General features: G+C 45.0%; 1 protein-coding gene across 4 annotated transcripts in view; it reads right to left on the bottom strand.

Annotated features, from left to right (window-relative positions):
• The window catches only part of LOC125555452 (maspardin), a 47,000-nt gene extending 20,295 nt beyond the window's left edge, over positions 1-26,705 (bottom strand). The window contains exons 1-4 of one of the 4 annotated variants that reach the window (XM_048718407.1): positions 26,506-26,705; positions 5,587-5,712; positions 4,837-4,935; positions 3,306-3,451 (exon numbers count right to left, since the gene is read on the bottom strand). In XM_048718407.1, coding sequence (XP_048574364.1) covers positions 3,306-3,451; positions 4,837-4,935; positions 5,587-5,712; positions 26,506-26,586 — 452 coding nt within the window. In that variant the 5' untranslated portion in view covers positions 26,587-26,705. The remainder of the gene's footprint in view (positions 1-3,305; positions 3,452-4,836; positions 4,936-5,586; positions 5,713-26,505) is intronic. The other 3 variants (XM_048718412.1, XM_048718416.1, XM_048718421.1) reach the window with 3 other exon arrangements.
• Positions 26,706-27,225: the final 520 nt, after the last annotated feature.

Below are 27,225 nucleotides of genomic sequence, written 5' to 3'. Positions count from 1 at the left end.
CACATCTTGTACAAGCCAATTTATAGTTCTTTGTTCCCAGTCCCTTTGTCAAGCAATCTGCAATCCGCTGCCTAAAGCTGATATGAACAAGGCTGATGATCCCAACATCAAGTTTCTCCTTAATGAAGTTTGTCCTATCATGTTGAACTAGGTTATTACCAATGCTTATAGATAACTGATTGTCACACCAAGCCCTAGAGTCCCTTCCTCTGAAGTTTCAACTCGCTTAGTAGGTGCTTCACCCAGAGAATCTCTCTCAGCCCTTGAGATAGGCTCTATACTTGGCTTTTGGTGTTAATCTAGACACAACTGTCTGTTTATTGCTTCTCCATGACACCAAATTTCCTCCCACAAAACACAATAGCCAGAAGTTGATATTCTATCATCTTGACAACTGCCAAATCAAGAGTCACTCTAGCCATCCACCTCAAGATGTCCACTCTCCGCAAACCACAACCCTTTACCCGGAGTGCCTTTCAAGTATCTCAGGATTCTGTGCACAGTATCGAGATGCCCACTCCATTGTTCATGAATGTATCTGCTCACCACACCCACGGCATACGTAATGTCAAGAGATCCAAGGTGTATTTCCGCTGGCACAAAGATATTCCCTTCGCTGTTCGGGCCACTTCAATGCCAACCAAGAAAGTATTTTAAGTTGCCCATATCCTTTACCTCAAACTCCTTGCTCAGACACCCCTTCAATCTCTATTTCCTTCTTATCATCTCCAGTGATGATAATGTAATCCACATAAACTGCAAGAATGGTGATATTTTGATCAGAGTGACTGCAAAACACCACGTGGTCACATTACATTGACCATACCCAAGCCACAGACAACAAGTTTGAACCTATTAAACTATGCCCTTGACGGTTGCTTCAGTCTATACAAAGACTTATTCATCCTGCGTACCTTCCCCCATGTATACCTCTTCCTGCAAGTCACCATGTAAAAGGCATTCTGACATCTAATTTGTGCAATTTCCACCCAAAGTTTGCAGCACACGAAACCAGCATCCTTACTATGTTCATCTTTGCAACAGGAGCAATCTGGCAACCAATCTGGCCTTATACCGTTACACCTTTCTCTCAGGATTTTGCTTCATGGTATAGATCCACTTACAACTCAGTATGTTCTTTTCTGCCGGCAATGTGGTTAGTGCCAACGTTTTGTTTTTCTTCAGTGTTTCCAACTCCTCTATCATCATTTCATGCCACTTCGGATCTTGCTTTGCAGCCTTCCAATCCTTTGGGATTGTCACTGTTTGTAGAAAGAGACAAAACGCTCTGTAGGAAGGAGATAAAGCCTCACAAGGCACAAAATTGCCAATTTCATGATCATAAAGAGCATCCAGTGGTAAAGCCTTCTTTACTGCTTTGCGCGCCCCCTTTCGCAGCGCAATAGGCAGTTCCATTGTGTCTGATGAGCTTGTTGTTAAGCTTCATGCACTAGCCAACACAACCAAAAGTCCGAACTGATGGAAAGGGCTAGGCAATCCACATATACACTTCAACACCCCCTCTCACGTGTGACGCGGAAAGTCAACACGTGGATAAGACTCAAAGGTATGGCTCAAGAGGCCTAGATGTGGACAAAGGGGGGCAGCAACAATTTTTGGATAAACTGCGACAGCCAGAACTTGAACTCAAGACCTTGGGCTCTGATACCATGTTAAGCTTCATGCACTAGCCAACGCAACCAAACGTCCGAACTGATGGAAAGGGCTAGGCAACCCACATATACACTTCAACACTTGCATCATCATCATCAGTGTTAGTCCCTCAGAATCACCATGAGTATGAGACGACCTTCTCCCCCTCTTGACCATCTTCCAAATCTATGTTTCTCAGAGGGACACCACATTTATACCCCTACTGACCAAAAGCATAGCCCAGAAAAATACATTTCACTGTCAGCGGATCTAACCCCGCTTTAGATGGCCGCCAGGATGCTGATGGCGCACTCCCGCCCGCGGCCTGCCAAGCCCTCCATGGCATGCGCCCACGGGGCCGAACGCCACCATCGACGTCACGTCCACGCAACGCCACGTCGGCTGCTCCACTCCACGCGCGCAGCCACGCCAAGCTCCACCCATCGTCGGGTTCCTGCGCGCTCCCGTGGACGCCTCTCTCCAAAACAACTCACTCTCCCAAGTTGTTGAATCTCACCTCTCTTCTTTCTATGGCTATGGCGGCTGATGTCTGGTCGGGGGCGCCCGCTGCTAGGTTGTCTTGCTGGAGTGAGAGCTCTCCATGCTCCTTATGCATTTTGCAGATGATGTGTTACTAGTCGAGGATAGTCGAACGAGGGTTAACAGAAAGTTAGAGCTATGGAGACAGGCTTTGGAATCAAACAGTTTTAGCTCTTAGTAGAACTAAAACTAAGTAAATGAACTGTGGTTTCAGTACTACTAGGTACGAGGAGGAGGTCAGACTTGACAAACATGTGGTACCTCAGAAGGACACCTTTTGATATTTGGGGTCAATGTTGCAGAGGGATGGTGATATCGATGAAGATGCGAGTCATCGAATCAAAGCTGAATGGATGAAATGGTGCCAAGCTTCTAACGCTCTGTGAGAAGAGAGTGCCACAAAAGCTAAAAGGAAGATTCTATAGGATGGCGATTCGACATGCAATGTTGTATGGCGCTGAATGTTGGTCAACTAAAAGGCGACATGTCCAACAGTTAGGTCTAGTAGAGATGCGCATGTTGAGATGGATATGTGGCCACACAAGAAAGGATCAGGCTCAAAATGATGATATGCGAGATAGACTTGGGGTAGTACCGACTGAAGAGAAGCTTGTCCAATATCGTCTGAGGTGGTTTGGGAATATAGAACGCAGACTTCCAGAAGCGTTAGTGCATAGCAGACAGTTAAAGTGTGCTGATAATGTAAAGAGAGGTCAGGGTAGACCAAACTTGACATGAGAGGGCTCCGTGAGAGAGCTCTGAAGGACTGGAGTATCACCAAAGAACTAGCCATAGGCCAGGGTACGTGAAAGTTAGTTATCCAGCTGCCAAAACCATGACTTGGATTTGAGATCTGATGTATTTCAACTCTACCCTACCCCAACTACTTTGGGACAGAAAGGCTTTGTTGTTGTTTTGAAATCTGCAAGTACATTTTTGAAAACTTCAAAAATATAGGGATCAATGTAACTTGGAAATCTGCATGTGACTAAGACTTTATAAAGTGTGTAGGCATGTAAACACAATAAAACACTTTCACATGGGCATATCACTAGGTTATAATAAAGCAATCATGTGATCTTACAAAAAAGTTCTTAAAACAGACTACATACAGTGGAGACCATGGCATAGCAGCAGCAAACTTGTGTGTCTCAAGAAAGGTATTTGATAGCACCAAGGACTTTACTCTCCTTGGGCGGTATTGAGTAAATATTTGTGCAAGAAATCCACCAAGAGATGTACCACAGATATGAACCTGCTTCATAAAATGGTTGAATATAAATCAGTACCACTCCATCCATTACTAACTATTACCTCCGTCCCAAAAAGCTTGTCTTAGATTTATCTAGATACAGATGTATCTAACACTAGAACGTCTCTAGATACATCCGCATCCAGACAAATCAAAGACAAGCTTTTTGGGATGGAGGGAGTATTTGAGTTAGCTTTCACCTAACTCAAACTTCTCTATATTTACCAAGTCCATAAAAAATGTGCTAATATCTACATACAGTATGGAAATATATTTTATCATTAATCCAATGTAACTAATTTGGTGTTGTGTTGGATGTTCATATCTTTTATATGGACGCGACTATGTAGCAGACGCTGCATCTTAGTCTTTCCATGGGGCCATCCAACCTCTCTCTTTCTCTCATACAAGCATGGTATCGTATGCATCCAAAACATGACATCAGCAAATATTCTCTGCTTTGACTTTTAATAAATTTTAAAGTGCAATACAGAGATGCAGAGAGCGACGTCAACCAGGACATCTTGGCAGAAGTGGGGAGTACTTCACCACTGGAATCGCTAATCGGTGTGAGACAAGCCATTTTAAAAAATCCAATTTAGCAATTAATGTAGATGAAGTCAACATGTGGTGGCAGATTCATGCCCTATTGGAAGGCGCAACAAATGTGCATGTGTGTGCCCATTAGATTGTCCAATTATACAGACTTGGTTAAAACTTAAAAACGTTTGACATGGTACAAAGCTAGAATTTCAAATAATTTGGAACGGAGGAAGTACTTCGCAAGAGTCCCTCAGGGATTAAGCGAATAAAATACGACATGTGCTGTTAATTTGCACAGAACGGGCAATTAAGTTAGAAAACCATGCTACAGCCGTCTCTTAAGGGAATCATAGAAAACTAGTAAGTACAAACTGTACCAACTTCTAATAATCAGAACCACGTGTATTTCAAGAACAAGTAGGAGCAGAACTAATTTAAGTTCACATGTCGATACCCCATGATACCGTGCTTATATTTATTTTTATGTACCAATAAAAACTTAAACAACACTACAAAAATACTCCCTCCGTTCCTAAATATAGGTCTTTCTAGAGATTTCAACAAGTGACTACATACGGAGCAAAATGAGTGAATCTACACTCTAAAATATGTCTATATACATCCGTATGTGGTAGTCCATTTGAAATCTCTAAAAAGACTTATATTTAGGAATGGAGGGGGTAATTCAGGATTATAGGTGCAGCAGGAACACACACATGAAGTGAAGATGCATTAGATCCTAGGAAATATGGGTTCGCAATTTTAAGCAAGGCTGGAAATGAAAGAGAACAACACATTACTAGGCTAACAGCCTCGTAAAAAAGGAAAGTATTATAATATTTCCTTACATGATGGATATTCATGGAGTCCAAAAACTTTTCAAAGGAATGAATCCATTCATGGTGATTCCAAACTTGGGGAACATCAATAGATATTACTCGATAACCCTGAAAAAAATGAAGACAAAAATCTTAGGTTGGTCCGATATATGTATCTAACAATTATACATGTGCCAAGCAGAACTAAAGGAGGATTCTGCAATTGTTGACCTCTAATAAAATTCCAAGAAGAGAGAGATGGCTATTCAAATTGGATACACTTAACAGTGCCACCACAATTTGGACATCATGCAAAGCATGAAAATCTCATAAAATACTAATGTAGCAGAAAGAAATCAAGGCCTCTTGCCCACATTTTGTTGAATTCAAATCGGTGCATTTTTATGTCAATTTCATTTCATGTTGTATATATAGAAGATGAGGAGATCCTTTTCACCAGTGCATTGAGTTTAAATTATTGATTTACTAAACAGTTGAGCTTTATTTTGCTTATTCTCGCCTTGGATATTTTTGGGAATGTATGAGGTATTTTTGGTGTAGTTATAAGTGTCAAAGTTTATCCATGTTGCCAGAAAAAAAAAATGGCCCAGGGTTTGCTTCAATCCTTGCTCCGCCACTGTATGTCAGCATAAGGGTTGCATATCACATTGTGTATACATTTGCAGGTACATATGAACACTCAAGACAGCTAGCAAAATCAGAAAAGATGTGTGCTGAACTGGCAATGGAATGGGACTCATTCATTCTCATTGTAAGCACCTTCATAGAGAGGGACATTATCTGCTTATAGTATACATCAGCCGTCCCAGCAATTCCTGGGATGCAGATAAGGGGTGGCACAGCCTTGGGGCCAAAATCATAATATCTCCACAATTTTGATCCAATCTACAAAATCCAATAGAAAGAAATAATTTAGAATCTCGCCAACCATAAGAAATGTAGAAACAAGTTTTAAAAAAAAATTGAGCAATACTTTCCCTTCTTTCTTCCAAAAGGCATGAATCACGCAGTGTATTTACTAATCAGATTTAAAACTGAATTGATAAGATTGTAAAACATACATTTGACTTTGTACTGGATAGGGGACTTGTTAACCAGAACAAAGATTTATGTTGAACGTGTGTACCGAACGAAGCTTCCAATACTTCCCTAGCTTGTGTCGAGGCCATATATGTGTCTATTTGTATGATCACGTGCGCGCCAGTTAAATGGATAGGTAGCCACAGCCAATGAATTAATTTTGTTAGCAAATATGCAACTTGTATTTCCTTGGGAGGGCAAGTATATATATGCAGGAAACCCCTCATACAATGGGAAAAATACCCAAGCTATACATGCAACATAATATAACTCTATCACACCCCCCCCACACCCCACCCCTTCAAACACAGGGTGGATCCATGACAATGAGTTTGGAAAGATAAAATCCATGTTGCGCTCTAGTATGGGCCTTCGTAAAGAAATCCACCAATTGTAACTCGGAAGGCACATAATGAGAGCAAATACTTAGTCCTCCACACCAGCGCGCACAAAAGAAGCATCAACACCAATATGCTTGGTAAGCTCATGCTTCACAGGGTCACGCGCAATACTGATAGCACGCACATGTACACACCAAACTCTTGAAGTAAACACAGTAACCTTTGCCGTCAAAAAGGTCATAGCTCGGGACTCAGCCTCTTTGTAAGGGTGTTCCAAAAATAGGAGCATTGAGAGCTGATTCGAGTGCATAGTCCACCGTACGCACTAGTGATGTAGAGTGCTTCAAGTGTGTAGGCCGGGGACATATAAAGCGTGAATGTCCTAATGAGAAGAGAGTATTACTCACAAAAGATGGATACATCAGCTAGTGATGAAGAGAAAGTTGATGACAGATCTAGTGAGAAGTCTGAAGATCTTGAAAAAGAGGCCATGAGTTTTGAAGCTGCTGAATCATATACGTCCCTGATGGTGCAGCGAGTGCAAGAAGACCGTATCGAGGACAAGGGGCAACGCTGGAATATTTTTCAGTCTGAGTGCAAAATCAGCGACACCAATTGTAAGTTGATCATCGATGGTGGAAGCTACACCAATGAGGTCAGCAAGGGGTTGGTGGGTTATTTAGGATTACGTGTGTGGAAACACCCACAACCCCACTTAGTCGAGTGGCTGTATAATACTGAAAAGTTAAATGTTGCTCACAAGGTGTGCATCAAATTTTTGGTTGGCAACTATATTGATAGGGTGATATGTGATGTTTTGCCAATTGGATGCATGCCACTTACTGTTGGCAAGGACGTGGCAACATGATCGTGGTGCCACACATCATGGGAGGTCCAACACTTGCTCATTTAACGGGAAACGACATGTGCTATAACTGATGTTTGCCAATGATATCAAGGTGGATGCTATTATTTCAGTTCCAAAGAATGTCCCCAGAGCAACCAAGAAACCAAGGACAGCTTTGTTTAAAGAGGGAGGCGATGATGTGGCAACTAGAGCTTCTTCAGCCACGACACGGACTCAAGAATGTCTCCATGACATAGTGTTGTTTGCTCAAGAGAAGAAAGATGGCAAAGGAATCCTGGGAATTGCACCGTATGCTAAATCTGCTAACACAAATTTGAATGGTGAAATTCCTGTCAGGTTAGTAGTGCTGGGGGAGGTCTTTTTTTGAGAGTTAGGAAAGTACAGGAAAGCTACAATGTTAATCTTTTGATGATGCGTCGCAAGAGCACAGCAAGAGTCGCTACGAGATTGATTTTTGATCTATCTTGTGCTGATTTTGTTACTTTGGTTTCTTGCATCTCGCTCGATCCATAGTATTTGTTCGGCTACATCTTCATCTACTTTGCTGCGTCTTCGTTTCGTCAAGTACCGTGAAAGATTGAGACCTTTACATGCGCAAATTTGCGTCTCACTTGTTTGTGTTTCATCACGCAGCTAGCAAGCACCAAAGTCATGTAATCCCCTGCTCAGTCAGGGGCTCAACTGAAGAGGTCAACGTAGATGCACCGGGAAATGTTGAACCGGAGGCAATAAGCAGTTTGCGAAGGCGCGCAGTCTCCTGCTCAGTGAAGGACGCAGCTCAAGTAGTCGATGTAGCAGCACCAGGAGAGGAGCAGGCACTGCCACCCGTGGAAGTCGCTAGTCGCTAGAGGAGGCGGTGTAGCACACCCAACGTCGATCCGCAGAAGCCAGTAGAGGAGACAAGGTCGCAGGCACGCAAGCACCAAGGGAGGACGTGCGTGCGAGACAGAGTCGGTGTAGCAATGTGCACCAATACTGCCGATGAAAGTCGCGGGGGAATTAGTGTAGAGCGACAATCAGCATCCACGGAGGTTGCGAGAGGACTCGTTGTAGAGCAGCCACCACAGTCTGCGTAAGGCGCCAAAAGGGATGACGTCACAAACAAACGAGCACCAAAGACCGAGGAAAGGCACATTGCGAGATGGACTAAGTGTTGGGAACACCAGAAACACCATTGGAAATCACTAGAGGGCGAGCGAGAGACACCATGTCTGATGATATTGTTTTCCCCTCTTTACTTTTCTTACTTCTTTTTTTACAAACTAATCAGCTCGTAGATGGCTTCAAGAAAAGCACTCCAGCCCCATCGCACAGGTCAGCCCAAGTGCACGCAGCCAGCCAACCTGGAGGCCACGCTCCCGAGCACACAAGCCCAAGAGAAAGAACAACGTTGCAACAGCAGGCTGCGGAAGGCTGAGCAGAGACGAGACAACAAGAGAGAGGCACCAAATGGGGTAGCAGAGTCGGCAGTAGATGGACGGCGGGCGGTCTGAAAGGCAGTGGCCAGGGAGCGCGACGGCGGCCGATTTGGGAGCAACGGCGGCTGGTCCTAGAGGAGGGCCCCAGACGAAGCTAGCAGTCGGATGGGGAGCACGATGACAAGGGAGCCCATCAACAGAGGCAGTGGGCTGCAACGAGGGAGAGCCTGGAGAGCAGCGCCATGGCCTGACCTGAGACAAGAGGTGGTGTGTGGTGATCTGGAGACCTGCAATGCAGAAGCGAGCACGATAGAGGGAGAGAAATTGGGATAAAGGGAGAGGAGGCAGCGACGGCCAGCCGAGAGGATGACAACAGCCCAAGAGGAGGCAGTGACTGCCAACCAAGAGGGGGGCGGCAGTGCAAGTGTGAGATTGGACTGGAGCACGAGTTGCGCGTGGAAGAAAAAATAACCTAGGGCTTTAATACCATGTCAGGAAATATGCAACTTGTATTTCCTTGGGAGGGCAAGTATATATATGCAGGAAACCCCTCATACAATGGGAAAAATACCCAAGCTATACATGCAACATAATATAACTCTTAACTAATCTCACATTTTGTAAAAACTACGCTCCAGTTAAGTCGGGTAGCCGAGTGCGGAGAGGATAACTGCTAAAAGCATATCTACTATACCACTATAAAAGGAAGAGAGGGGCAGATCCAAATAAGGACGACCGTCTATCTATCAGATCCAAGGGACTAAAATGTCCAGATGTTTAACGCAACAAGCCACTAATCAACCCATCGACAACTAATTCCCGCACCCCCACATCCTCATACAACACGATCGCCCGCACTACCTCTTCTCCGCATCACCTCTGCGTCCACAATTCGCCCCAACTGCCACGCCGTCTGTACTCCCCAAGATCGCTGCAGTATGCATCGCCGCCGCCGCCGCACTCACTGCCTCATCTCGCTGGGGCCGCCGACCGCTCCACCGCCGGCCTGACCCTAGGCGAGGGCGCTCTTCGGCCGGCGACGCGGCAAGGCGCGCGGGACCTGCCGCCACCGCCGCCGCTGGTGGCCCTCAACGCGCAAGCCGCCGGCACTGCACTACCACGCGCCTCCGCTGCCCTACGCACGGCACCTGCCCCAACCCAACTCTCGACGCGAAGCCTCGGCTGCCAAGGGTGCTACTGTCGGGCATGTGCCGCCGGAAACGAATGCCCACGTAGGAGGTCAGGAGGTGCCGTCGCTAGGGACGTGGACCCATGCAGGAGCGGCCGTTGATTCACGTCCTTTGGTCGATCCTTGTGCATCGGAGGTTGCACTCATCTCTGAGAAAATCTGCCTTTGTGCTTGTTTCTTGGGCATTCGTTCTCTGTATGGCCCTTCGCAAATTAATCTCCAGTTGACGTGTACAACTCCATAACGCACTACAGGTACAGGTATTCCTTGTAAGATGCTTTCACCTATTCCCTAATGTACGTGCAATCTGACATTCATTGCCAATTTGGCTTACGTAAATTCGGTGGCAGAATAAGCAATCTTAAATTGGTATTGGTATTGTTCTTAAGCATGGCCCAAAATGATGTGTATCAATTGCATATTTTTCTGAAGCTACTGGATTTGACCTGTACTAAATTTCCACTGTTTTTTTCTTCTAAAAATACGGTTCTCCTTCAAACTCAATTTTGTTCCTTCTACTGAATGTGCTTCTGAAAGAGGATATCAACAGAGCAACCGGGAGGAGGAGGAGAGAGCAGCCAGAGATAAGTTCAGAACAACACACATGCTTCAGATTAACTCCTATTCCTGAACCAATATGTTTTTTTACTATTCACCGATATGCATGATTGAATTAGATAAAACAAGTAGGAGTGTATATTTATTTTCATTTAGGACTTTTACATACCTCCTAGCCAAGCATCCGTACCAGCACTGGGTTCGAGAAGTAATTGTGCAAGACCCTAAAATTGATTTTGATGCAAGTATATATATGGTCATTTTTTTTGTTATTTGCTAGACGAATGGGTAACATAAATATTTTCTATCCCAACTTCAACGTCATTAATAAAATTTCAATTTAAACAACAGGGATTTTCTCATCTGTATAGTTCATGTATTCTTCTAGAGGCATTTTATAAAATAAGTTTCCATGCGAAACTTTTATCCTTCTGAGGGCATTTTAGAAAACAAGTTCCCATGCCATCCATTAGAAGGCGTTTGCTTACATAAGAAGAGGAAACTTTTATCCTTCTGAATGCATTTTAGAAAACAAGTTTCCATGCCATCCATTAGAAGGCGTTTGCTTACATAAGAAGAACGATAGCAGCATTAGCATATCTGTACTACTTTTTATAAAAAATAAGACAGTCTGAACAAATGTCTAAATATATGCCATCTAATTGTATGATTTTGGCATGTAAATACATTTTCCATATGTCTGACTATATTGTGTTTCCCGTGCAAATATGCAGAAGGTTGACCTCACTTTTGGGGACTGAGTTTTGTAATGATATGTTATCTTCACCCCATATCTTACTATGTATACAATGCTGCAATATGTATAGACTTGTCACCACTTTTACTGGACTGATATATCATATTGTATGTAGAATCTTACAATACATATGTACTTGCAGACTTGCAGCAACTACTAACTAGGGTTTTTTCTTCACCTACAAGAATGTATGGAATCTTCCTCTATATTTTCATGTTGGTACCTGATTTACAGGTCTATACTGTTGGGCTGTTCAACCTACCACTGGAAGGCCTTACGGTGCATCAGGGGCATCTAATAAAGTTTTTAAGTTTGTCCCTGCTATTATTATATCCAGACAAGATATTTGCTTGCAGGACCACCAAAGCTGAACCTTCTGGGTAATTTGCATTGAGCAGTCCAACGAGTAGCAGGATAATCAGCGGCTCGGTGCCCACAAGTATCCCAGATTTGCATTGAAGTGAGATAAGGTTTATTCATGTTTTTATATTTTGTTTCTCTTGACTGGTATGCTTGATTGATTTTCTCCTTCATGCTGTTAGTTTGATGAAAAGAATCCAGAGAAGGGAAGGAAACAGAGAGAGGAAGCATAATATTGGGAGTAAGGGAGATGCTGACAGGTACTTTTCCATTTTCCATTCATTTCTCTTGACTGGTAGTTGCGATGATAATCATGTATTTGTCGTTAATGAGAAGATGTGAAGAGTAGTACAAAGTATGTCTTGTTATATAGAAGATGTGAAGAGTTAGAGCATCAAACAATAGAATAGAGTCACGCATGGAATTGCAAGCCAATCATATAGGCATAGACCTGTTTCAAGTTTTTTGATATATATTGAAAATTATGTAAGTCATTTGAAATATTAATATAAAGAGTTTCTTATTGATGTTTGTTGTTTTGTGAATGTATTCCCGTAAAGAAAAATCTGTTTTAATATATTTGAATGGTGTCATCTTCGAATAAGATCTCTATAAGTCTATAGTAGCAGAAGTTCTTATTTTCCTAAAATCTGGAAATTATACAATTAGCTGTATAAATTATAAAATTATGTGCAAGAGAGTACTTCTGTGATTTCGCTTAGCTCAGATAAAATTGTGTACAAAGATTATAAGTTTCTTGCATTTGAAATACTCCCTCCGTTCCTAAATATTTGTCTTTCTAGAGATTTCAACAAGTGACTACATACGGAGCAAAATGAGTGATCTACACTCTAAAATATGTATATATACATTCGTATGTGGTAGCCATTTGAAATCACTAAAAAGACAAATATTTTGGAACGGAGAGAGTATGTTTTTGCAGTATTTGCGTTGGTCAATATGTGGCTTGCATGTAGATGATAATTGGAATTTTGTTTGCTTTTTTCTTTCTGGGGTGAAGCAGCAATTTCAAATAAAAGATATATATGTTAGTTATGTTCTTAAAATTATTTGTTCAGATTTGTACCTGCATGCAAATTGAATAATGATCAATTTTACTTAGATACGTGCATTTGCACGTACACGATTACTAGTAAGTAGTAAACCCACCCAAAGATGAGTGCTCTCTCCTCTGACTTCCCTAGAGCCTCCGGTATCACAGCCGAGACAGCGACGGGTTCTCTACCCATACGGGATGGAGCGACAGCAGTATGGAAATAGGATAAGGTAGCGGCGAGACGAGTCGTTTAAATAGGTGTCAAGTGGAAGTGCAGTGATGCATTCAGCTGAGGCATCCTAACGAACAAACCTTGTTTCTACATGGCTACCAGTGATTCACCACACAAGTAGTATATAATGGCTATGAGAGGGATAAGCAAAAAAAAACTAAATTACTTGCCTTTACATTTTCACAACTAGAACCCTAGCATAGCTATCTATCCCGATCGATTTCCATCTCTTCTTTCGATCTTGACAAGGGTATTAGAGCCTCTCACCCATTATTGGCTCAAATTCGCGAGCAAGGTATGAACACCGCTACCTGCTAGAACCCTACCGCCGCGGATTTGACAGACCGAGGACGATTCAGCAAAGCAACGAAGAAGGGTTGGTGGAACAATGCAAAATCCCACGATTCAAAGTGAGTTACGACGACAGTGATGAAAGGAGCTCTTCGAGGTGATGGAAGAGGAAGCGACTACTCTGGCGGTGGCTAGAAGCAGGAAAGAGCCGCATGCGTTGAGGAAGCAGTGCGTGATCATTGGCCCCACGAGATGGTGTGCCTCCATGGGCAAAAGGATCAACAAGACTCATTGCTCTCTTTGCACGGTGAGATCTCTAAGCTAATAGAGGTGGTGATGAGCATTAATTTTAGCAAGTAGCCATCGACTGACTGCAATCCACTCGTGAGTTGAATTCAATGCATGAACTTTTGAGGTTCACGGTCGGTTCGGTCATCACATGTCTTAAGGGCCTAGCGAATATCTGATGGCCATTCATGAAACCAATTACAGTTCTACAACAACAACAACAACAACAACAGCAGCAACAATAACAACACCTTTAGTCTCAAACAAGTTGGGGTAGGCTAGAGGTGAAACCCATAAGATCTCGCGATCAACTCATGGCTCTGGCACATGGATAGCAAGCTTCCACGCACCCCACAGAATAGCCTAAATGCCACAACCATAATTTTCTTTACTTCACTCCTACAAAACAGCAGAACTTCTGATACGGGGCATCCCAAGGTCATCTCCATGGACCTACCATCGTCTCATCAAGTGCCTGGTAGACCCATGACTCGATCACGTGCAAGAGCTCTCGAGACCAAGGTGACATCTCTCCTCTCACAATTCCACTTTGATGACCATGAGACATGGCTACTACCTCAAATGGAGACATTGTGCATACTCAGGTATCTAGGAGTTAGCCATGGAGACGCCAAGGAGCGAGGAGAATCCGAAGAGGAAGATGGACGTGAAGGCGGAGAAGAAAAAGGGCTAAGTCAGCAGAAGCCCGGACGATCCAGACCGCCGTCCGGACGATCCGGCCTCAGCCCGGATGATCCGGACCCCGGCCCGGACGATCCGGATAATGTGCCCAGCGACACCCGAGACGTCATCTTGGAGATGGGTCATCCAGACCGAGGCCCGGATCATCCGGACACGCCCGGACGTCCGGACCAGGTCCCGGACATCCGGCCCTCCCGCGGCTGCTCCAACACAGCCGGATCATCCGGACGCCGACCCGGATCATCCGGACCCCCGAAGCCCGGATCATCCGGACCAACTCCCGGATCATCCGGCCACCGCCTGTGTGCGTGACTTGGGCCGAGGCCCGTGCACCCGTTTCGCCCCCCTCCCCCCCACTTACCCTTTCGCCCCTTGGGCCATAAATAGACCTTCTACTCCTCATTTTTAGGGTTAGTAAATGTTTAGCTCATGTTTGTGAGAGAGCTTTGCTCATCCACTTGGTAGTCTTCTCTACGGAGATTCGAGCCTCCACCGGAGAAGATCCCCCAAGTAGATTCAAGACCCCTTTTAGGGAAGAACCCAAGACCTCCTAGCCCATGTGTGACTTATTCGTGTCGGTTTAGTGATTCCTCTCGTGTTTCTTATTGTGTTTTCTCTCCGTTCTTTCCCGTGTTTTTCGTGATTTTTGCGGGATCCGCTCCTTTCGTAAAAGATCGAGCGATTAGGGTCTCTACCCTACATCATCTTGGTATCATGAGCAAGGTTGATCATGATTTCGGAGCCTCCCCTCTTCGTTTTCTAGCTTGATTTTGTTGTTTTCGTCCTAATCCGAAAATACCCACAAAAATAGCCTAAAATTTTTTCTTGTGATTTGTGAGTTTTGATGATGTTTTGTTGGTTTTGATCCGTGAGTTTGTTGTGTTGCAAGTGGATCTAGCCTTCCCCACCATCTCCACCTCGAAATCCCTCCAAAATCCGCGAAATCCCCGAATTTGTGGCCGTTTTTGAGTTCATCCTGAGCCATTCCCGAGCGAGTTGACCCGCCCGGATCATCCGGCTGGTCGCCCGGATCATCCGGATCCGCCCGAATCATCTGGCTCCTGGCCCGGATCATCCGGCCTTCTCTGACCAAACTGCATTTCCTGCAGTTTTTAACCACCGCCGCCTATGCCTCCGCATACCCACTTCGACCACCACCTCCTAACTTCCGCAAACCCCTACGCACACCCTTCCAATACCCCAACCCACACCACCACTTGACCGATACCTACTCCGACGCTTTTGGTCGCGCTTGGTTTTGAGAATTTGAGTTGTGGCTCACCGTTTCCTTTCGTGTTTCGGTTACCTAGGGACGGTTCGACATCAACATCACCACCGCTCATTTTCACCAAGGACTACTACGAACGACTACACCCTTGTGGTATCAATTTCCCATTGGTATCATCTTGGTATTGTGATATCATCATACTCTTCTCAATTTGGATTGATAACCCCATAGCCTTACTTTTGCATAGCTTACCCATCGAGACTAGCATTTGAGTATTGCCGGCAACGTGACTTGTGCACATTAGTGATCATACATCCCATAGCATACATACTATTATCGTGTTGCATATCTTGGAATCATCTCTTGTGTCACAAAGTTGTCATCGCATACACAATTGCTATCTTGGTTCGTGAAGCATCGCATGAGAAAAGAGCTCAAACATCAAAGAGCCAAACAAGCTTTTAAGCAAAAAGAAAAGATAAGCAAAGAGCTTATAAGCAAGAACCATAGCATCACACAACATTAAGATTGTCATACTCGATCATCTTGGATCATATCTCCGGAACATCATACTTGGGAGAAGTGTTGCATTTTTTCTTAGTAGGTTGTGCACAAGTTCGTATCCGCCTATTGTGCAATCGTGCTAGCGTCTCTCTAGTATTGTGCAACAAGAGCATTTTCGTGGATTCCACATTTTGACTCACCCTTAGTTGCACGACCCCATTTATCTTTCCGTGTATTGTGTTTCCGTGTACCACATCTTGCTATTGGTCTACTTGTTGCATTTACAAGTCGTGAATCTTCTCCAACATTATTGAATCTTGTTTACATTCACATCAAAAATTGTGCCACCATCCTAACCAAGCTCCACCATAAGCTTTTACTTGTGTAGGTGTGAGAAACCGACAAGAATTCATACCAATTGGGCTATTCCCTTGTCCTACATTGGAGTGATCATCGATCCACTTTCAACTTCGGTCAAGGTACATTTGGTATTCGTTATTCTCTTTCTACCACTCACATTTGTCTTGGAATGATGGATAGGCCAAGTACATCTACCAACTCACTCTTCACGGAGCAAGACGATGACATGAACTCCTTCGTCACCAAAAGCCACCTCTTTGGTGCACAACGTGCTTTGCATCAAGAACAACAAGCCATGAGTGACCGCATCGACAACCTCGCCACCGACTTGCGACTCTCCGAGCAACGTACAAGGGACTACTTCAACCACAAGCTCGACGATCACAAGCAAGAGAATGACGCAAGGATGGACGAGATTCGCGCTTTGTTGCTCAACCGCTCTTCTTCCACTTCAAGGAGCCGTTCAAGTCGCCACTCCGACTTTACCCTCTCCGGCTCAAGTACACCGTCATCGAACACTCTTCGACGTGCCGCGCGCAACGAGCATCAAGCAAGCCTCAATCCTCTACGCGACACCGACTCGCAAGAGCACCGACGACGTCAAACCCAAGAAGCCTTTGCGCTAGCACGAGAACGGCAACGACAACGCCAACATGAAGAGGAAGAACATGCACGTCTACACCAAAATGCACAAGATGCCGAGGCACAACGTTAAGAACAACAACTCCGTGACGCTCAAGCACTTGAGGCACAACGAGCTCTACGCGATTCAAGTCGAGCCATAGCCGACCGAGGCCGACAAGCTTGTGACCATGCCGAAGCACTTCGCGAAGAAGTCCGCGAGAGGATTTATCAAGCTCGCGTGCACCGTCAAGTTCCTCCTCGAGCTCGAGAAGCTCATCCACAAGCTTGCCAAGACCATCAAGTTCATCGAGAGCATGAAGACAATGGGAATCCTCCACGACAAGAGCAACACGAGGTTGACAACCCTCCGCGCCAAGAGCACCACGAGTTGAACAATCATCTACAACATGGGCGTCATCATCCCCGACCCCAACACAATGAAGAGCAACGCTACGGCAAGCTTAAGTTCACCATGCCCAAGTTCAACGGAAGCAACGATCCCGAAGAGTACCTTTCATGGGCATTGAAAGTTGACAAGATTTTCCGTTTGCACAATTATGAAGAAGAGAAGAAGATCGCAATGGCATCCCTTGAGTTCCAAGACTATGTACTCATTTGATGGGAACAAGTCATTGAGCGCCGCGCGGCAAGGGGTGAACCACCCATCACTACTTAGACGCAAATGAAGGATGTCATGAGAGCACGCTTCGTACCTACCTACTACAACCGCGACCTTTTTAAGAAACACCAACAACTGAAGTAAGGAACCAAGAGCGTTTAAGAATACTACAAGGAGATGGAGATTGTAATGATAAGAGTCAATGTCACGGAAGATGATGAGCAAACAATGGCACGCTTCTTGAATGGACTCAATCATCCCATCAAGAAGATCGCCGACTTCCAACCATACACAAATCTCATCGAGCTAGTGCACCAAGCTACCAAAGCGGAACGCCAAGTGCAAGATGATTTCAAGTATGCCAAGTTCTCATCCAAGTCCTATAGCTTCACCAACAACCAAGCTTCAACGACTCCAACACCGACTACAAAGCCTTCTTCTACCAACATCGACAAATCAACTTCCAAGAAAGCTTCGTCAAATACAAGCCATCCTACTACGAGCAACTTCAAGCCGAGAGCTTCATCATCATCAACCCCAACCGATGAGCCCGTCAAGACGAGTTCCTTCAAGTGTTTCACTTGCGGAGGCCGAGGCCACAAGTCCTATGAGTGCACCAACAAGCGAACCATGATTTTCAACGACGATGGCACTTAAGACTCCATGAGTGAAGGCGAAATGGAAGCCCTTGAGCAAGTCGCCATGCACCGCCAAGTGAACAATGAAGAAGGACAAGTCTTTTGCGATGAAGACTCAAGTCCCGCACTTGTTGTCTCCAAAGTCTTGACCCTCCAACATCACCAAGAAGAAGACCAAAGATGCAACATATTCCACACAAAGGCCGGCATTAATGGACGATCCATCAAGCTCATCATCGATGGAGGAAGTTGTCATAATCTCGCAAGTGAAGAACTTTGCTCCAAGCTCCAATTGCCCAAGACGAAGCATCCACATCCATACAAAGTGCAATGGCTTAGTGACTCCGGCACTATCCAAGTCAAGCACCGAGTACAAGTCTCCTTCAAAATCGGCGCCTACGAAGACACCTTGAAGTGCGACGTCGTTCCAATGTCCGTTTGTCATTTTCTCCTTGGACAGCCATGGCAATTCAATAGAGGAGTCGTCCACAATGGGCGTACAAACCACTATAGCTTCAAGATGAAAGGAAAGGAGTTTGTGCTACATCCTATGTCTCCAAGCCAAGTGCTCGCCGACAAGCAAAACACCCATCGTGAAGAGAATAGCGAGAGAGCGAACAACCCAAAAGAGAGAGGAGAGCGCCACAAGCCCAAATTGAACGCCTCCACGATGAGCGACAAGAAAAACTTAGTTCTCTTTGCCACCAAACGTGAGATGAGGGAAGCGTGTAAGAACCCATCGAGTGTCCTACACTATGTCCTATTGTGCAAGGACAAGGCACCACAAACTAACACCTCTCACAATCTACCCTTGGTGTTATTTTCTTTATTGCAGGAATTCCAAGATGTTTTCCCCGATGAGCTACCTCCGGGACTACCTCCACTCTGAGGCATTGAGCACTGCATTGACCTCATCCCCGGAGCACCGCTTCCGAACAAAGCTCCGTACCGCGTCAACCCCGAAGAAACCAAAGAAATACAAAGGCAAGTAAAGCATCTCATAGACCATGGACATGTGCGTGAAAGTTTGAGCCCTTGTGCCGTACCGGTCATTCTTCTGCCAAAACGTGACGGTAGCTTTCGCATGTGCTCCGATTGTAGACCTATCAATGCTATCACCGTTCGCTATAGATATCCTATTCCACGCCTAGATGATATGCTAGATGAACTTAGTGGTGCCACTATATTTTTCAAAATTGATCTTAAGAGTGGTTACTATCAAATCCACATACAAGAAAGTGATGAATGGAAAACCGCATTCAAAACCAAGTTTGGTTTGTATGAGTGGTTAGTCATGCCTATGGGTCTCTTGGGAAGCACCGGGCACTTTTATGCGCCTTATGAATCATGTCTTTTGCCCTTACATTGGTATATTTGTCGTGGTTTACTTTGATGACATTCTTGTGTTTAGCACATCTATCAAAGAGCATGTCATCCATGTCCGCACCATTTTGCAAACTCTTAGAAAAGAGCGCCTCTATGCTAATATGGAGAAATGCCTTTTTGGTGTTGATAAGCTCGTTTTCTTGGGTTTTGTTGTTTCTTCTAAGGGTGTTCATGTTGATGAGTCCAAGATCAATGCTATTAAGACTTGGCCGCAACCAACAAACTTGCATCAAGTGCGTAGTTTCCTTGGCCTTGCGGGTTTTTATCGTCGCTTTGTGAAGGATTTTAGCACCATTGCTTCGCCTTTGCATGCTTTGAGCAAGAAGAATGCGCCTTTTGTTTGGGAACCATCCCAAGATACCGCTTTCAATGAGCTGAAGAACTTGCTTACTCATGCTCCCGTGCTTGCCTTACCCAACTTTGATAAACCTTTTGAGATTCATTGCGATGCTAGTGGTAATGGCATAGGGGGTGTGTTAACGCAAGAGAAGCGCCCCATAGCTTACTTTAGTGAGAAACTTTCCGGAGCGCAACTCAATTACCCCATCTATGACAAAGAGCTATATGCTTTAGTCCGTGTTTTGCGTGAATGGGAACATTACCTTCGTCCCCATGAGTTTATCATTCATACCGATCATGAGACGCTCAAGTATCTTAAGGGTCAAACCAAGTTGAACAAGCGTCATGCTAAATGGAGTGAATTTATTGAGTCTTTTCCTTATGTCATTAAGTACATCAAGGGTAAAGAGTGAATTTATTGAGTCTTTTCCTTATATCATTAAGTACATCAAGGGTAAAGAAAACATCGTAGCGGATGCTCTTTCCTGCATATGCATGCTTATTACACAACTTGAGTTAGATGTCATTGGCTTCGAGCATATCAAAGACTTGTATGAGCATGATGCAACTTTTGCTACTCCTTATGCCAAGTGTTTGTCGAATACATCTTGGGAACGCTATTACATCAAAGATGGCTATCTTATGAGAGCTAACAAACTTTGCATCCCCAAGTTCTTTCTTCGTTTGTTGCTTTTGCAGGAATCTCATGAAAGAGGCTTGATGGGACATTTCGGACACGACAAGACGTTCGCCACGCTTTCGAAGAACTACTTTTGACCCAAGATGTTTCGGGACATCAATCGTTTCACCAGTTAAGTCCAAAGCTCAATCTCATGGCCTCTATATGCCTCTACCAATTCCATACCAACCATGGAAAGACATTAGCATGGACTTTGTACTTGGTTTGCCTAGGACTCGTAATAGGAAAGATTCCATATTTGTCGATGTGGACCGTTTCTCAAAAATGGCACATTTTATTCCTTGTAACAAGATAGACGATGCTTCACAGGTTGCTAATCTCTTTTGTAGGGAAATATTGCGTCTACATGGTGTGCCAAAGACTATCGTCTCGGACCGCGACGTCAAGTTCTTGAGTTACTTTTGAAAGACCTTATGCGCCAAGCTCGGCATCAAGCTACTATTCTCCACGGCATATCATCCACAAACCAACAGCCAAACGAGGTGACAAACCGTACGCTCTCCACCCTTCTTCGCGTGCTAATCAAGAAGAATATCAAGGAGTGGGAAGAGTGCTTACCCATCGCCGAGTACGCCTACAACCGCGCAAGACATTCGACTACCGGCAAGTCCCCCTTCGAGGTTGTCTACGGCTTCAACCCGTTGTCCTCATTGGACATTCTACCTCTACCACTACACGAGCGCACAAACATGGACACGAGTGCCCGAGTCAACCACCTCAAGAAGATGCATGAAGATACAAGGCACACCACTGAGCTCCAAGTACAACGACTCGCGACCAAGCTCAATGTCAACAAGCATCACATGATATTTAACATTGAAGATCTTGTGTGGCTACACCTTCGCAAGGAACGCTTCCCCAACGAACGCAAGTCCAAGCTTCTACCACGAGCGGATGGACCATTCAAGGTGCTTACACGCTACAACAACAACGCATACAAGATCGACATCCCACGTGACAAATACTCCGTGAGCGACATCTTCAACGTCAAAGATCTCTCCCCGTACCATGGTGATGAGGATTTCGATCCGAGGTCGGATCTTTCCCAAAGGAGGGGAGATGATACTGAGCATCCCAAGGTCATCCCCATGGACATACCATCATCTCATCAAGTGCCTAGTGGACCCATGACTCGATCACGTGCAAGAGCTCTCAAGACCGAGGTGACATCTCTCCTCTCACAATTCCACTTCGATGACCATAAGACATGGCTACTACCTCAAACGGAGACATTGTGCATACTCAGGTATCAAGGAGTTAGCCATGTAGACGCCAAGGAGCGAGGAGAATCCGAAGAGGAAGATGGACGTGAAGGCGGAGAAGAAAAAGGGCTAAGTCAGCAGAAGCCCGGACGATCCGGACCGCCATTCGGACAATCCGGATAATGTGCCCAGCGACACCCGAGACGTCATCTTGGAGATGGGTCATCCGGACCCAGGCCCGGATCATCCGGACACGCCCGGACGTCCAGACCAGGTCCCGGACATCCGGCCCTCCCCCAGCTGCTCCAACACAGCCGGATCATCCGGACGCCGACCCGAATCATCCGGACCCCCAAAGCCCGGATCATCCGGACCAACTCCCGGATCATCCGGCCACCACCTGTGTGCGTGACTTGGGCCGAGGCCCGTGTACCCGTTTCGCCCCCCCCCCCCACTTACCCTTTCGCCCCTTGGGCCATAAATAGATCTTCTACTCCTCATTTTTAGGGTTAGCAAATGTTTAGCTCATGTTTGTGAGAGAGCTTTGCTCATCCACTTGGTAGTCTTCTCTACGGAGATTCGAGCCTCCACCGGAGAAGATCCCCCAAGCGGATTCAAGACCCCTTTTAGGGAAGAACCCAAGACCTCACGGAGAAGACCGGCTACCCTTGTATCGTCCCTAGTTGTCCGTGGATCGTGTATCTTTCCTTATGTACTCGAGGATCTAGCCCATGTGTGACTTATTCGTGTCGGTTTAGTGATTCCTCTCGTGTTTCTTATTGTGTTTTCTCTCCGTTCTTCCCCGTGTTCTTCGTGATTTCCGCGGGATCCGCTCCTTTCGTGAAAGATCGGGCGATTAGGGTCTCTACCCTACATCAACTTCTTTGTCCATTCTCCAACTCAAAACCCACAATTTCAGACTACTCCGCAACAAAACCAACACTCCCATCGCATGCCTACCACCACATCTACAGCCAAACAACAGCAATCTCAATTACCAGCAACCTTACGTACCTCAAAACTACTATCCAGTAGCACATATTCCTCAAAACACACCGGTATATCACCCACAAGACCCACCCCATCTCTATTGTTACTATCCACAAATTCCTCAGCTACAACATCAATAGCAGCATACCACCAGCCAATCCTCCACCCCCACCCCCTCAACACCATAACCTCCAATTGAGCCCCTTATTTGATCACCCTCTAGAAATTCCCATTTACAATGGAGATGACATAATCACTAGGATCCAGCAATGTGAAAAAAAAATTGGGCTATCAGGCATCCAACAAGATCAGTGAGTAAAATGGTCAGTGCACACATTAGAGAAAGAGCTCAAATATGGTCGGCAGAGGACAATATACAGCTGCACTACTTCAGCTGGCATCAATTCTGCAGCTTGCTATGTGACAGATTTCCTGAAGCAAACTGGTATGATTCAATGGACCACTTCCAACATCTAAAGCAAATCAACAGTACGGATAATTACATTGATCAGTTTGAGAGTTGGATGCAACTAATGACGAGGGACAATCCCTATTTACCTGAATATTTCTTTGTGCTGAGATTTATCAGTGGCCACAAGGATAATGTGAAACGTATGGTCAAATGTCATAAACCTAACGCTGCTCGGTGCATACGAGTCCTCCAGGCAGCTAGAACAAACTCATTTGGCAGCAGTAAAAAGACATGTTCTTGCTGCCACTCAAAAGGGGGCCAGACCAAATCAATTTCAGCAAGGATCAAGGCAAGCACCTGCAAGAGATAACTGACCCAGGGCTCCAAATGACAAAGGTAGAGAACCAAAGAAATGTTGATGTTGTCCTAAGAACTGGTTCTATGAGCACAAATGCAAGGGGCTGCAAAGAACATGAATGCACTCAAAATGCAAGGTCCTTCTGGTGATGAGCAAGAGGAACTGGAACAAGAACAACTTCCAGCACAAGAGCAAGAGCAACAACAAATATCCTGTGCCAGTGATAGAAGAGTTATTAGATGAACTACAAGGGGCAGGCCATTATATTAACCAAATTGGACCTCAGATCCTGGTACCATCCAATAAGAATGCATCCAGATGATGTCCACAAAACTGCATTCAGAACATATCTAGGGCATTATGAGTATCTTGTAATGCCTTTTGGGCTTACAAATGCACCAGCAACATTCCAAGCCATTATGAACAACATTTTCTCAAAGATACTCAAGGAACATGTACTGGTGTTCTTTGATGACATACGGGTCTACAGCAAAAGCATAAAACAGCGTGCAACTCATCCACACTAAGTTTTGGAAATATTTTGAGAAAGAACAAACTGGTTGTGAAGAAAATAAAGCGTGTTTTTGCACAACCTGTTGTTGAATATTTGGGACACGTCATTTCCTCTAAGGCGGTAGCTATTGATCCTTCAAAGATAGCTGCAATCATTGCTTGGAAACAACCAACAACCCTCAGTAAACTCAAGTTTCTTGGGGATGACTAGCTACTGCAAAAGGTTCATCAGAAATTACAGTTACATCCGCAAGCCTCTCCATGACATGCCAAAAAAAGAGGCTTTTCAGTAGGAGCAGAGCAAACTGCTGCATTTGGATTAGTGAAGACAACAACGACTACTGCACCTGTCTTGGCATTACCTGATTTTTCTCTGCCTTTCACACTACAAGTTGATGCAAGTGGTACTTCTATAGGAGTTGTTCTCATGCAAAAGGGACATCCTGCCTATGTCGGTAAGAGTTTAGGTCTAAATGCAACTGCACAGTCAACATATGAAAATAGGCCATTGCAATTTTGGAAGGGTTGAAAAAGTGGAGACATTACTTCACTGGCAACAAACTGATCATCAAATCAGACCATAGAAGTCTCAAGTTCATGTTCAGTCAGAGATAACTAAAGGCAATACAACACAAACTCATGCTCAAGCTCTTAGGGTATGATTATGCTATTAAGTACAAAAAACGAGTAGAAAACAAGGTAGCTATCCAAGAAAGACCAAGAAAATGAAGTGATTGTTGTAATGAAATCTCAATGGTAATCTCGGCTTGAGTGAAAGAAGTGGAACAATCATACAAAACTGACGACAAGTGCTTGAAATTACTACAGGAACTGGTTGTAGCTCCCTCAAGCAAACCAAAATATTCATCTGAAGTTGGTATCCTCAGATAAATAATTTATGTGGGCAACTCCAACAACCTCGGGAAACAAATCCTCACTTCTTCCCATTCTTCCATCATTGGAGGGTATTCTATTCTCGCAGAAGAGTGACATGCCACAGAATTAAGAAGCTCTTGTATTGGCATGGGTTAGAAGGAGAAATTGAGCAGTTCCTTGCTTAGTGTCCAAATTGTCAGGTTACTAGAGGAGAAACAATTAATTACCCTGGTTCGCTCAACCCACTCAGAATTCCTAGAGGCATGATCCCAAATATCCATGGATTTTATAGAGGGATTGCCTAATCCAAGGGCAAAGATTTCATTCTAGTGGTGGTTGGTCAACTGACAATGTATGCACACTTCCTGCCTTTGGTTCATGCATTCACTGTGCAAACTGTGGCAAAAACTTTTAATGGATAATATCCATAAGCTACATGGTCTGCCTCAGGTGATCGTATCTGATCAAGATAGGATGGATTTCTTCACATCTCTAAATGTAGAACTGAAATTGACCACCACTCATCGCCTAGAAACTGACGGACAGCCTGAACCTGAACGTGTAAATCAATGTCTCGAAAGCTACCTCGGTAGCATGACATTTCACGAACCCAAGTGTTGGTGTAATCTGCTGCCAGCAGCAGAATGGTGGCACAACACATCATACCACATATCTTTGAAAACTTCTCCCTTGAAGGCTCTGTATGGGTATCAGACACCTCAGATTGCTGAAATGGCAATTCCTTGCACTGTCAGTGACAAAGCCAGAGCTGCACTAATTGACACAGGAGCTACAATGGCAAAACTGCAGGAAAATCGGGATCATGCTTAGGCCAGAATCAACAAATTCGCATACCTGAAGCAGACAGAACGTTCAACATGGGAGAGATGGTATACCTTAAACTTCAAGCATACAGAATTACTGCATTTGGTCTCCGTTCCACCTTGACGGTGCAGTCCAAATACTACGGCCCCTTTCACATCCTTCAGAAAGTGGGTGAGATGTCTTATAAATTGCAACATCTGGAGAGCACTCAAATCCACCAACTGTTTCATGTCAGTCATCTCAAGTAGCACTTGGGCCCCAATGCACTCCCAAACCCTCAACTGCCTATGATTAGCTCTTCCGGCTATCCTTCACAAAAATGCTGCAATGATGTAATGGCTTGTGCATACCTGGGAGGATGCGCATTCATTCAAAAGGTAATTCCTACATTTTAGCCTTGAAATCTAATCTCAGGAGGTGCAGTGTCAGGACCCAAATATCCTAGTCTGAACATTTCAACAGTCAGTCTATTCTCCAGAAGAGTAACAAAGGAACGGGCAAACATTATGTTCCTCGGACGGTCCAGATCCCTCAAATGCAACAGCAGAGAACAATTCCGACAAATTACCTTTCCTGTTCAGTTTCATCTCGGCTTTGTAATAATTACACTCCAGTTTAAACTCTAAGTGAGCTACTATTGATTCACCGCACGAGTAGTATATACACTCGGAGCTGGATATGAGAGGGATAAACAGAAAAACCCTAAATTACTTGCCTTCACATTTCCGCAACTAGAACTCTAGCGCAGCTATCTCTCTTGATCGATTTTCCTCTCTTCTTCCGTCAGGATTTTCCCAAAATTCCCCTACCTATCCACTTCGATCCTGAGAACTATCCACGACCTCAGAACAAAACGGAACCCACTACACGGCCCGTGCTCGAGACCACGGCACCACGCTAAAGTCAGTGCCCGCGTTGGTTGACGGCGAGGCCGGGGAGGGGTTCGGAAAGGCCGGAGCTTACAGAGATCTTGTGGAGCGGGACGACGGACTTGAAGTAGACGTAGTCCCCGGGGGCCGCCGCGCCGCCGCCTAGTCCCGTCATCTCCCTCTCTCACAGCCTCCGACCAGAGCGGCAGCGATACCGGGGACGGCAAATCGGAGAGGCAGAGGGGAAGAGCAAATCGCATCCAGTGGGCTGGCTTTACGAGTATTCCAGTGGGCACGGGCCTACGCACGTGCGGAGACCACATCAGACTGTCCCCTCTCTTTGAGGAGCCATGAATTTTTATTTCCTAAAATCTAAAAAGTGTGTACATACTACTCCCTCCCTCCGTTCCTAAATATTTGTCTTTCTAGACATTTCAAATGACTACTACATACGGATGTATGTAAACATATTTAGAGTGTAGATTCACTTATTTTGCTTCGTATGTAGTCACTTATTGAAATGCCTAGAAAGACAAGTATTTAGGAACATAGGGAGTATTTGAGAAGAATGAGCGGCTCGCTCCTGACTGTTGGATGTCACCCGTATCATCACACGTGTGTGGCGCTCGCCTCTATGCGACAAGACCCACTGCGGCCTGAACGACCAACCCACTCCCGATTATCCCCCAACCTAGCTAGCCGCCACTCCCTTACCCTTCTTGTGTGTGTGCGACCATGGCAGTCGCCGGCGCACCCTCTGCCTAGCCGTTCCTGCCGCCGGTACTCCGCATCTTCCGCTGCTGTAGATCACCCC

This window comes from Triticum urartu, chromosome 1 (genome assembly GCF_003073215.2).
Source record: "Triticum urartu cultivar G1812 chromosome 1, Tu2.1, whole genome shotgun sequence".
In the NCBI taxonomy this organism is placed as follows: domain Eukaryota; kingdom Viridiplantae; phylum Streptophyta; class Magnoliopsida; order Poales; family Poaceae; genus Triticum; species Triticum urartu.
The sequence above is the reverse complement of the archived record's forward strand: the minus strand, read 5'-3'. Positions and strand labels throughout refer to the sequence as shown.